General features: G+C 58.0%; 1 protein-coding gene across 1 annotated transcript; it reads right to left on the minus strand.

The window, feature by feature from the left end:
• Nucleotides 1-555: 555 nt before the first annotated feature.
• PPP2R5B (protein phosphatase 2 regulatory subunit B'beta) lies at nt 556-10,368 on the minus strand. Its single transcript, XM_046016330.1, has 14 exons — nt 8,289-10,368; nt 7,368-7,817; nt 6,408-6,604; nt 5,785-5,886; nt 5,552-5,644; nt 5,295-5,425; nt 4,166-4,225; nt 3,956-4,064; nt 3,380-3,433; nt 3,254-3,304; nt 3,015-3,134; nt 2,019-2,146; nt 1,694-1,795; nt 556-1,326 (listed from the first exon to the last, which is right to left on the minus strand). The coding sequence occupies exons 2-14, from the start codon at nt 7,564-7,566 to the stop codon at nt 1,179-1,181; spliced, it is 1,494 nt and encodes a 497-aa protein (XP_045872286.1). The 5' UTR covers nt 7,567-7,817; nt 8,289-10,368; the 3' UTR covers nt 556-1,178.
• Nucleotides 10,369-12,155: the final 1,787 nt, after the last annotated feature.

Genomic DNA, 12,155 nt, shown 5'->3' on the forward strand with positions numbered 1-12,155 from the left:
CGTGCTGGTGGCCAGTAGCTATCGACACAACGTGACCTCGGTCTCTCAGTGCTGTACCATCAGTGGCCTGAGGAAGGTGAGAGGGCGCAGCCCAGCAGTGGCTCTTTGGGGGTGGGGAGAGACAGAGGAGATGGGCATCAAGATGGCCCAAGAACGGACGGACTGGACGGCCACCGGAGTGGCACACGGCCCCCTCCCCCGCAGGTGAAGGTGCTGCTGCAGTGTGGGGGGGACCGGAGGGAGGAGCTGGAGCTCTTCACGGCCAGGACCTGCCAGTGCGACATGTGCCGCCTCTCGCGCTACTAGCCCGTTCTCTCCCTTCTTCCTTCGCCTGGGTCAGACGGTCTGAGCTGGAGCATATCCCCTAAATCCTGAGCCTCCTTGAGGACAACAGGTCCGGCCAGCTCTCTTAAGATTCTGTGATTGTCACCTCGAGAGAAAAGGGCAATTTCGGCCTCTCCCCTGCCTCGGCCTGGCCTCCTAACCAGCCTGTCATCATTTCACTCTGCTTTGTCCCTACCCCTAAATAAAGCAAGCAGTTCTCAAGTTTCTCTCTTTATTAAGTCCACCCCCAGCCAGGGGAAGGGGGACAGACCGCGGTTAACTGTGACACCACCCCCCACCCTAGGACACGGGGAATCTCTTCTGCCTATGCCCTCACCCCTCCCCCTGCCCAATAAATAAAAAGGGGACCAGGAAGTACAGGGTGAGGGAGAGGAGGGGAAGAGGATGCCCCAGGGGCATGTGTCGGGGGGTGAGCGGGGGAGAATAAATAAACCATGGATCCCATGGTAGGGCGAGGAAGGACCTCGTGCTGGCACGAGGCGGGGCAGGCGAGGGGCTGAGTCCCCTTGCTCTAGGCAGGAGCAGGGGGAGAACCTGCCTGCAGTCTGGAGCCCAGCTTTGCGGGGCAGGTGCCGTCCCCAGCGGCAGCCTCCTGGCCAAGCCTGCCCCGGTCAAGTCCTGCCACAAAGGCCTGAGAGTTCCGTTGCCAGGACCACCATCTCCTCTCCTCCTCCCCCACAGCGAAAGCTGCCCACGCTGGGCCAGGCAGGGAGCCCTCCGAGCCCACTCTGGCAAGGCCAGGGGTAGGTGCGCGTCTCTCTAGGCCCCTGGGTAGGAGAGGGGATGGAGGGACTGAGAGCTCTGGATTTAGCTCCTCCCCTTCTAGGGGGTCTCTAGCTCTGACCCCCGCTGCTGGCCACCTGGGGTGTAAGCCGTCGGAGGGGTGCCTCTTTGGCCCCTTGGGTCCCCTGTAACCGGCGCAGCCGTAGCTCCTCCAGGCCTTGCCATAGCTCCTGACGCTCCCGGGCCTTCTGCTGCTCCCTGAGGAGAGAGGGTGAGGCAGCTCCCCTACCCGAGCCCACCCACCGTCCAGCCTCGCTCACCACCACCCGACGATGAAGGGACGTTACGGGACCTTCCACTTAGGGAAGACAGCACTGGGAAACAGGCCCAGCCTGCGGTCATGGAGCTTTAGGGGAGGAAGCTCCCGACCTGGAAGACGACTTGGGAACACGACTGGAGGGTGCACTGGGGAGCCGGGCATGGACGGCCCAGCAGGAACACAGGCAGAGACTACACACTGATCGCACAGGATGTGGGGCCGTCCTCCTAGGCTCCTTCCAACCACAGGAGCCGGCTCCATCCTGCTCCTTCCCCCCCCCCCCCCCGTGCGCAGCCCAACACTCACTGCTGCTTTTCTAGCTTGTAGGAGGCTGTGAGCTCATCAAACAGCTTTCCATTCATCTCCATGAACGTCTTGAGCACGTTGTAGATCAGAGACACGATGGTTCTTGGCAGGGTCCGGGGAGGGGTGAGGAAATGGGGACAGCTCAGTTCGGCACCATCTCCCTCCCTAGCACTCTGCCTACCCGGTCCCCAAACACACACGCGGCTCTGAACAGCACAGGCGCTGCTCCCGGCCTGCCCCTTTCCCCAGCCCCCACCCTCCCGGGTCTGGACCGGCCCGCCCTGGACCCAGCTTCTGCGGGTTAGGTCAAGGCCGAGGCACTCACTGATTCCAGTGTTCCTTCGAGACTTGGTAGAGGGTCCCAAACACAGCAGGCAGCACAGTGTGGCAGTTGTCCTCAATGAGGCTCAGGATATACTCATTGTTCCAGAAGTACAGAGCCCGCTCTGCAACCTGGGACAGCAAGGTGGCAGGGTGGGCGCCTGGCAGTGGCTTCCCTGCAGGTGCAAGGCCTGGCACCCACGCCCACCCACCAAACCCAGGGTGCCCCACCCGCCACACACCCAGTCCTCGGGGCTCATCTGACCCACTGGAGAAGACAATGTAGAGAAGACAAAAGAGCACTGGGTTTGGAGTCCACCGCTCAGGGTTGAATCCTAGTTCTGCTACACACTGGACAGATGACCTAGGGTGAGGCCTTTAACCTCCCAGCCTCGGTCTTCTCAACTGTAAAATGGGGCTATTAACAGCTCTCTCCCCAGGGCTGTTGTAAGAATCACACGAGGTCTTTAATAAACTTCGTTGCCAGAGTCCCTGTGAGGAAGACTTGACTTTCACCAGGTTAAGGCACAGACAAATGGGCGAAAGTCTGCACACACGTGCAGGAAAACAGCAATTCCAACCAGCCTGAGCAAGGGGGACCGCGCTGCAGTGGGACTCGTGGCCATCAAAAGCCACCAAGAGGCGAGCGGGGATAACAAGCCATTTTGGAGCCCACTAGAGTTCACCAGGCAGGTTGGCACCACACTCTCCTCGGTCCTCATCACTACCTTGTGAAGAGACTACTCTGGTCCACTACACAGATGAGGAAGCGTCATCAGATTCGAGTGGCAAATGCCGGCCTGGGACCTTTAGCCCGTGGGGTTAAAGGGCTGAGGCCTGACCCTAGGTCTCCCGACCTGAAGTCCCGTTATCTCCCCGTTATCAGACCCTGGTGGGTCCAGAGGAGAAACTGAGGTTGGAGGGAGCTGTGTTAGGTCAACTGGCCAGCCCTCGTAGTCCATACCCCGGATCCCACCCCTACCTGTTCCCCACCCCATACCTGGAAATGGGGGCTGGACACGCAGCGGGCCACCTGCTTGAAGAGGGGCTCCTGGATCTTCACGAACTGGGAGGGCTCAATGACATCAAGAATCTCTTCCATCTCCCCCAGAAACATCACCTGGGGTTCGGGACACAGGAGATCGCAGTTCCCATCTCCCCCCGCCCACATGTGACCACCCTCCGGAACCGGGGCTCCCCGGACACCCCTCTGGGGGACATCAGAGCCCTTCCTCATACCTCTTTCTGCGTACAGGTCTTTGGCCAGTATTTGAGCAGCCCCCGGATCACCTGTGGGAGTTGAGGCAGAACAGTCAGACCTGCAGGGGTGCGGCCTGCCTCCCCGCCCCGCCCCGAGGTACTCACGTGCTCTGTCAAGGTGGCGTCCTTCTCCAGGAACTGCACCACACAGTACGCCAGCTGAGGGGGGTGGGGGTTGGGGGAGAGAAAGAAGACAGGGGTCAGGAAGGGACTGTGACCGGACGCCACATGTTTGTTCCCTTACCTGGTGTCCTCTCTCACTCACCAACCGACTACCTAGGATGGGCCGAGCACCATGCTCTGTGTGCGGGGACGCAGCCATGTCCTTCCAGGGGGAAGAGGCACCCAAAGAGCCCTTATAAATTTCACAAAAGTTTCCATAATTGAAATCTACATCACAATCTATGGGAATATGGAAAGAGAAGAGTTTAATCCTGCCTAGGGCAGGTGGGGAGAAAAAGGACTGGGAAGGCTTCACAAAGCTGATGTCTGAGATCAGCCTTTAAAGTGTCTTGGAAATTCTCTACGGTAGACGGAACAGAATTAGCAAAGAAAAAGGTGAGGGAGGGTCCCAGGAGTTCATGACTTAGTGTGGGCGGAGCGGAGTGTCGGGCTGACCCCACAGCTGCCCTGACTCTGCCAGGATCTCTCTCCTGTGGCAGGGCCAGGCCTGGGCCTTACCTGGGCGTGAAACACAGAGAGTGACTTCACAGAGTGTAGGGGAATCAGGACGCGGACCAGGAACTGCTTGTGCTCGGTCTTCAAGGGCAGCGCAAAGCCATTGATGATGCTGTGGAGGGGGGGTTAGAAAAGAGGAGGAGGGCTCAGAGGACCCGGCCTCTGTCTTTCCTCCCCGAATCCTAAGGCTCCAGCCGAGGCCCAGAGAGTCACCTTCCTAAGATCTCCAGCAGCTCGGCCACACCATTGAAGTGCTCGAGTTCATAGATGAACCTGTGAGAAGAAGGGGAGGTTGCGGAAGGGTTCAGTTAGAGTCGGCCCAGCGCCCCCCTCAGCCACCGTGCCTGCCGCCCCCACCCTGCACACTAATCTGACTGGCTCCCAACCCAGAGGCTGCGCTCCCTTCCCAAACCAGGCCCCGCTGAAATCCACACCCACCTCTGAATCACCCTCCTCAGCCCAGGCACTGGTGCTCGAACCTCTCTTCTATGAGGCATTCCAACTTGTCTCTTTCTCCCCCAGACCCTAACTCTCGTTCTCGGAACCCCATCCAGTCAGCAGACCCCTAGCTTGCCTCCTTCGCTTTCATGCCTTTCAACCGAAAGAATGACAAACGCTTAAGAGTGTCTACTCTGTGCTACGTACTTCTCAGAATTATCCTGCGAGACAGGGTTTATTAGATCCATTATACAGATGAAGAAATCGAGGCTCAGCAGTTCAACGACTCCTGCCCCAAAGTTAATAAGCCGGGGGATCTGATGGACCCAGAGCTCCTGGAGGACAGGGATCGGGTCCCGGCTATTTTGCAGCCAATGCCGTAAGAGTCAATGTCTCAGAGTCCCAGCCTTGGCCGAAGGCCTACATCCTGTGTGCTTTGGAGACATTGTCTCATTTCGCCCTGATGACTGTCCTTGGGTGACTAGTGCTTTCATTCCCATTTTAGAGATGAGAGAACTTAAATAATTTGCCCACGTTCACCCAAACATTTGAACCAAACTCAGAAAGGCCACTGGGCTCCAAAGCCAATCTCAACTACAAGGCCACGTGGGCCCCCATCCCCAGTGGGCACTGTTGCTCCATCCACGTCTGCAGAAACAATCTCTTTACTTGGGTCTCTATGGCTTGGCCACAATAAAGGTCAGAAGATTTGATCCGCGGCTCCCAGGACTGACCTAGTCCCTGCAAACCTTAATTCACCTCCCTCAGTCTGCATTTCCTCATCTGTAAAACGGAAATAAATACCCTTTCCCTGCTGACCTCACGGGAGACTCTGCCTCCCTCTTCTCCCCTGTAGCTCTCCCCTCCCTCCCCAGGTCTCAGCCGGGCAGGCGGCGGCACCCACCGGAGGAAGATGTGGCTGCACTGTTTGCGGATGTAGGCCCGGAGCCCCAGGAACTTGCCATAGACCCTGTGCAGGATGGTCTTGAGGTACTCGCGCTCCCGGGGGTCCTCACTATCAAATAGCTCCAGGAGCTAGGGGACCCAGGGTCAGGGGTCAGGGGGGAGGCCAAGCCCAGGCTGCTTCCAGCCTATCCCCACACCCCTCAGAGAGCCTGCCCCTGTCCCATGGCACCACCCAGCCTGGGCTCCCCACTTCACCATCAGCACAAACTTCTGATCCACGTATCTCTTGGCCACGGAGGGCTGGAAGTCTGGGCTCTCCAGGAAACGTAGGAAAAACTCATACACCAGCTGGGAGAGGGGACAGACAAAAAGGTGAGCTCAGGAACAGCCTCCCTCTTCCCCCGGCCCTACGGCCCCCTCTCTGCCAGAACAGGAGACCGTCTCCCCTCTACTGAAACTCAGCTTCCTGCCTTCCCCAGCCCCCATACCTGCAGATGTGGCCAAGAAGGCTCCAGGTTGGGTTCGTCCTCTTCAGGATCAAATTCCGGGTTCTCACTGGGTGGTAGGGTCCGGAAGATATTCACTGAGATCTGAAGGGCAGGGGCAGTCTTCTTTTAAGAAGAGCCCTTGGAGGCAGAAGCCAGGAGGAGGTCCCCTATCCAGAGTTCTAATGAGCCTTAGCGCCTGCTCCCCATCCGTCATTACCTGAACACACGGAAGCCCTGGGCCGGGGGCTGGGGACCCAGAAATAAACAAGACGCATCCCTGCTCTCTAGTGGGCACAGTCCAGCGGGGAAGACAAGATGTTAAGCGGTAAGGTCTGTGGACATTCTGCTCAGCACAAAGGAGATTTCTAGCTCGAACACTGAGAAACTCCGTGGAAGAGGCAGCGCCTGAGCCAGGCCATGGCAATAAGGGACGTGGTGGGAGGGCACACCGGGCCTCGGGAGGGCATAAGCCAAATTGCACGGTGGGTCAGGCCCAGGAGGCGCTGCGGAAGGCGCAGTGGGGCTGGCGGGCCGGTAGCGGCGGGTTATTCTTTGCAGAAGCAGGTCAGTAGGGTTCCGTGTCCCCCCAGCCCTCCCCCAGAGGTCAGCGGCCAGGCGCTTACCATGCGGATGATGTCTGGGTAGACAGGCTCAATGAGGACCCCCCGGGTGCTCCCCACACACTCCACCAGCTCATTGAGGGCCGCCCGCTTCACCTCCTTCCCCTTCAGGTCAGCCACACAGTCCAAAAAGTCAAACATCACCCCGCACTGGGCCAGCTTCCGGCTCAACAGCTCATGCAGCTCAGAGGCCGGCACATCTGGGGAGAAGGGAGGGGCTGAGCCTGTGCCCCAGTTACCACAGCTCCGGGCTCTGGCGTGCCCTCCCATTCCCCAGCGCGGCCTCCCCTGCCCCCGGACCCCCTGCTCCTATGTCATCCCCCACTCTCTGCAGGGAGCAAACGACTCCCGCCCCATCCTCCACTCCTGCAGGGTAAAGGAGCTGCATCCCTTCCTCCTAACCCAGCGCAGACGGCATGATGGCCTGACTCAGAGCCAGGGAAGGGACCCCGGAAGCCTGGGCTTTCCACAGGTGCCTGAAACCGCCATGCCTTCCTCTCCCAGCTGGCGCTCTGTTCTAAGAACCAGAAAGGAGGAGGACGGTGGGGGCTGAGGTTCTCTTGGGTGCTCCCTGGCTCAGCCAGTCGGGGGCCCTGTGGCCCAGCGGTGGGGAGACTACACGGTGCTCACGGGGAGCCAGGCTGAGCACCTGCTCCAGGACCCTAGCTGTGGCCTCCTGGAACCCAGGCTATGCGCCCCACCCTTGGCCCTGGTCTGCCCCCCAGGGTGGCGCCACTTCCCGATGCCCCACCTCCAAGGATGACAGGCCAGTCAGGCCATGCGTCAGCAGAGAGGGCTGGAGGGCTGGGGGGTGGGGGTCATCTCCAGTGGTGGAGTTCCCTCGCCTGGAAGGGGCCATCTAAACCCTCTAACCACAGCTGCCAGCTGCTTGTCACTACCCGCTGCGGCCTTGCTTGCCCACCGTCAGGCTCAGGGACCCTGGCAGCCAGCAGCAGGGCTCACCTTTGAGCAGGGGCAGCGGAGTGAGCTCTTGCTGGTTGCTCTGATAGCGGAACTGAGAGGAGCTGTGGGAGCGCCGGGGTCGGGCCCTGCGCAGGGAACGGCGGGAGAAGCCATCCACCTTGTCGGGTGGGGGCACGGGCGACAGCCCTGGGGAAGAAGGGCTGGTGGGGGTGCTTGCGGGGGGCAGCTTTGTCTCCATGGCGGCCAGGTGGCGGGTCAAGCTTTCAGAGTCCCCGGGGTTCCCTCTGGGTCTGGAGGATGCCGAATGGGGTGAGGCTGACTAACTTGGGTCCATCCTGGGGGGGGGCACAACCACAGTCTGGGCCCCCCCCCAGGGCCTTCGGCAACTGCCCAGTCCTGGGGGGCAGGCAGAGTAGAGAGGAGGATGGCTCAGGCCTCAGGTCCTTCCTGGGGGTCCCGAAGAGTCCAGTGAGGGTTCTCACCCTGGCTCTTTTGAAAATGAAGTCAGGGCAGAGAGTCCAGCAAAAGAAACAGAGAGAGCCAGTCAGTTCTTCCAGGAAAGACAGTGTGTGGGGCTGCCCAAGTCCGAGTGCTCAAGTCTTCATTTCCCTCCTACCCTCACCCAGATCCTAAGTACAGGTGCAGCCCCTTCCCGAAGGAGCTTGTCCCGCCTTTCTCCCAGATGGAAAGATCCCAGGCTCCAAAACAACCCCTCTTGGGATGGGGCCTATCCCCCACACCAGCCCCTATGTAGAATGGGGAACACCATCCTTATCCCTGGCCCCTAACAGAATGGGGCCCCCTTCTGCTCCACTAATCCAGGCCACCAGAGACTTCCCGGAGAATCGGGGCCCCATCCCCACGCCACCCCTCCCTTCTAAAATCTGGCAACCTCCTATACCTCAGCGCCTCCTTCCTCGTCCCCCAAATCTCATCTGCCTCCTGGTGGGGGACACTCACTTCTCAGAAGCCCCGACTTCCGTCCCCGACCACCGGGGGCTGCGAGTGGGGAGGGGTAGGCTGTTCAGGTCTCCTTCGCAGCAGTTTCGCTCCGGGCGCTGGCTCTGGGTGGCGGCGCTCCTGGGTTCTCTCTCTCTGGCTCCGGGAGAGCCGGAGCATGCCCCCGGCTCAGCCCCAGGTCGGGGTGCAGGCGGTCGGCGCGCTCTGGGCTACCCCGGCAGCGTGCGGACCTCTCTCCTCAAGTCTTGGGACCCGACCCAGCACCGCGCTGCGCCGCGGGAACCCCGGCTCTGTGCGCACCGGCACCCGCCGCCCAGCTGCTCAGGATGACATCAAGTCACCTCCCCCCGCCCGGCCCGCACCTCCCCGAGGGCTGGGGGGTGGAGGGAGGGGGGCGCTGCGTCAGGAAATTCCCGGGGCCGCTGGGAAATGTAGTCCCCGCACGGCTTAAAGGGTCCTGCCAGACCAGGGGTAACCCCTGCAGGAGCCTGGGGTCAAAGCTTAAGCAGAATGGGATGGGGTCCAACTGGGGCTAGGCACCCGCGTTCTAGGAAGGAGACTGCACCGGAAGAGAGGACTCGGGAGTCTGCACCAGGAAGCTGGGAGCGATGCCAGGACCCTGGCAGGAAAGAGGCCCAATCCTATACCAGGCCCAAAGATTTGACCTGCTTCATCTGCGCCCAGGCATTCCACCCACTGGGGAAACCCACCCTCACCCCGGAATGGCCGGACACCAGAACCCACTTGGAAACGGGCACGGAACTGGTTAATATTCTGCAGTGAGCCAGTGCCTGCTGGGAGAGGTGTGGTGTACCCAAGACTGCTGGGAAATGTAGTCCGCCCTCAGGCCTGCAGTCCCCCTCCCATCCCTTGCTGTCTGTGGTGACATCATGGTCTGGGGTTTAAAGGGCCAGCCTTGGAATGGCAAAGCATCCAAGTAGGAGTGCACTGCCAGCCCCCTCCCAGGCCAGCTGGCCTCCCTGGACAGACCCTTAGCCCCTCTGGGCTCTAAGATGTGACAGTGGGGTCTCTTGTTCAAAACTCTACTGCAGGGCATCCTGCAGGGTACAGATGGGATTCTAGGAGTCTGGCATTCTGGACTTGTGTTCCCAGCTTACAGTCTTGGGCCTCCTTCTTAGGACCCTGGACCCCAATACCCTTTATACCTCTTAACTCCATCCCCTACACTAACTGTGAAATCTTCCAGAAGTTTTGCCTGGATGAACAACTAACCAGTTCATGCAAGCAGCAGAAAAGGGCAATGAGGCTTGGACACTGAGGCCATTTTCAGAGTCTTCTTACCCTGCCTTATGCCTCGGTGACCAGCCATCTTCCCTGAGAGGTGCCCACCTACTGGAGCAACAGAAGCAAAGGCCATCGTCTGGCCAGGCGGGTACGGGGCTCCATGACTGAAGAGGTGGCCCCAGCCCCCTGCTTGGAAGTCCAGCAGGCTTTGTCCACCTGGCCCTTGGCGTCCTTATCTGCCAAATGAAGACCCATAAATTTTCCCCTTGTCTACCTCCCAGGCTCAGAAAGTGAAGCCTGTCCCACATCCCTGCAGAAAAAAGCTGGGGGACAGCAGGCCCACAGAAGCACCTCCAGCCAAATGAGGACACCCACTCCTCCGCAGCCCAGATAAGAGAAGGGCTTTGCCCAAGGTCACAAAGCTAGGACCCCTGACCTCCCAGCCTGAATCAGGAGGACACCAGCTCCAGCCTCCAGAAAAAAAGAAAAAGCAAAAGTTCTGGATATTGGTTGCACGACAATGTGAACATCCCTAACACTACTGAATTGTACACTTAGAAATGGTTAAGATAGTAGAATTTATTATGTGTATTTTACCACAATTTAGACAAAATGCAAAATCTAGGCCTTCCACCACGGACCAAGTCAAAAGCCACAGCCCACAGACTACCTTCCATGATCCCTGCCATAGCTATCCCGAGGCCACTGAGGGAATTCCCAGAGGGGCTTCTTCTAAGCGGACCATCCCTGGAAAAGGGAGAGCCTCCCCCCAGGGCCCTTGAGGCCTCCAGCACCCGGTTCGCCTGTTGAGCTTCTTTCTTTTTTTCCAAGGTTTTTATTTATTTATTTGACAGACAGAGATCACAAGTAGGCAGAGAGGCAGGCAGAGAGAGAGAAGGAAGCAGGCTCCCCGCTGAGCAGAGAGCCTGATGCGGGGCTCGATCCCAGGACCCTGAGATCATGACCTGAGCCAAAAGCAGAGGCTTAACCCACTGAGGCACCCAGGCGTCCCGCCTGTTGAGTTTCTACCTAACTAATATGGAGACGCCCCCAAGGAGCCCCATAAACCCTGACCCTCCCCCCTTTTATCTCTATGGAGAGGAACCATGGTCTGGGTCTTCACCCCAGAAATACCCCTGGGGGGTCCCCACACCACCTTCCCTCCTGAGAACATACCATTCACTTTACCCTGTATTTTTTATTCTCCCTTTCAGCTCCTACTCCAATGCCCCAGCCAGGTTCTGGAACACTGTCTTCGGAGCTGGTCTTCTGCGGATCTCATGGTACACTGGGGGAGGCAGCAGGAAAGACTTTTGTGCCCCTCGAGTCCTGTTTATCCCTCTGCTGTGGTGCAGACACCGCGCTATGTCACAGATGTGGGTACCGCCTCACTGGAGGGAAGGCGGCCCATGAAGCAGCCACCCCAGATCAGGGCCCTGGGTACTGGGAATGGCTCTGTGTTCCCAAGCTTTGTGCATGATGCACCCCATCCTCACAGCAGGGGAATGACCGCCTCTCTTAGTCTGGACATCGGGACAACTTTCCCTAGACTCCGGAATACACCCTTCCAACCCCACTGCCTTTGGGAGGAGTGATGTTTGTTCATTCACTTGCTCCATAGGCTCTTAGACGCATGGCCTCTGTTTTCCTCTCCTGTAAAATGGGGATTTTAATAGTACCTCTCTCCAAGGGTGTGCTGAAGAGCAAATGAAGTAATGTCTAGAAAGTGACAAGGCCTTGGCCCAGGACATCAACGCAGGGTCCATTCGTGGTGTCTATCACTTTAATTATTACTAACTTAATAAACGTGTTATGAATACAACACTGCCCCCGGCCTGTCATGGGGAAAGGCTGATCTTTTGATTCATTCCACAAGCATTTTCCTGTTAGCCTGCCTTCTTGAACGGAACCTTCCCAGTGCTTCCCCGAACTCTCTTTGAGGTTATTCCTTAGTCCCTTCCAAGTAAATGAGCTGTACCACCTACTAACCCAACCCCAGATGACAGGGGGATAGAACAGGCTCCAGGAGGAACAGTGACTTGCCTGAGGCCACACAGGACTGGAAACCAGGTCCCTGCCCCTCAGGCCAGGGCAGTTGCCCTTGCTTCAGGCTGACTTCCAGCATTAGACTGCAGCAGAGTCCACCTCCCTAGCAAGGCTAAAATAGGATTATAATTACCTGTGGGTATCCTTTAAGTCACCCATGATGTAAGAGGGCTTGGGTGACCAACCCTGTTGAGCAAACTTTCTGTAAATGGCCAGAAAATAATTTGAGGCTTTGCAGCCCGCGCCCTCCCCCCTTCCCTTTGCACCAAGTGCTCTACTCTGCTGCGGGACCCAGACAGTACTTAATCGAGTGTGTGTAGCGGCGTCCCACTGAAACTTTATGGATACTCACGTGTGAATTTCAGGATATTTTCAAGTGTTATGAAATCCTATTTTTTAAACTACTTAAATTTTTTTTTAATTTAAATAAATAAAAATTGTACAAAACCAATAGAACCCTGCTCAAGGGATTTAGAATCCATTCGTTATTAATTTTAGGTTAGAGATAAGAAAAACTATTTTTTTTTTTTTTTTTTTTCAGAGGAGCTGGAGGCCTGACCAAATGCAGAGAGAAAG

This window comes from Meles meles, chromosome 8 (genome assembly GCF_922984935.1).
Source record: "Meles meles chromosome 8, mMelMel3.1 paternal haplotype, whole genome shotgun sequence".
Lineage (NCBI taxonomy): Eukaryota > Metazoa > Chordata > Mammalia > Carnivora > Mustelidae > Meles > Meles meles.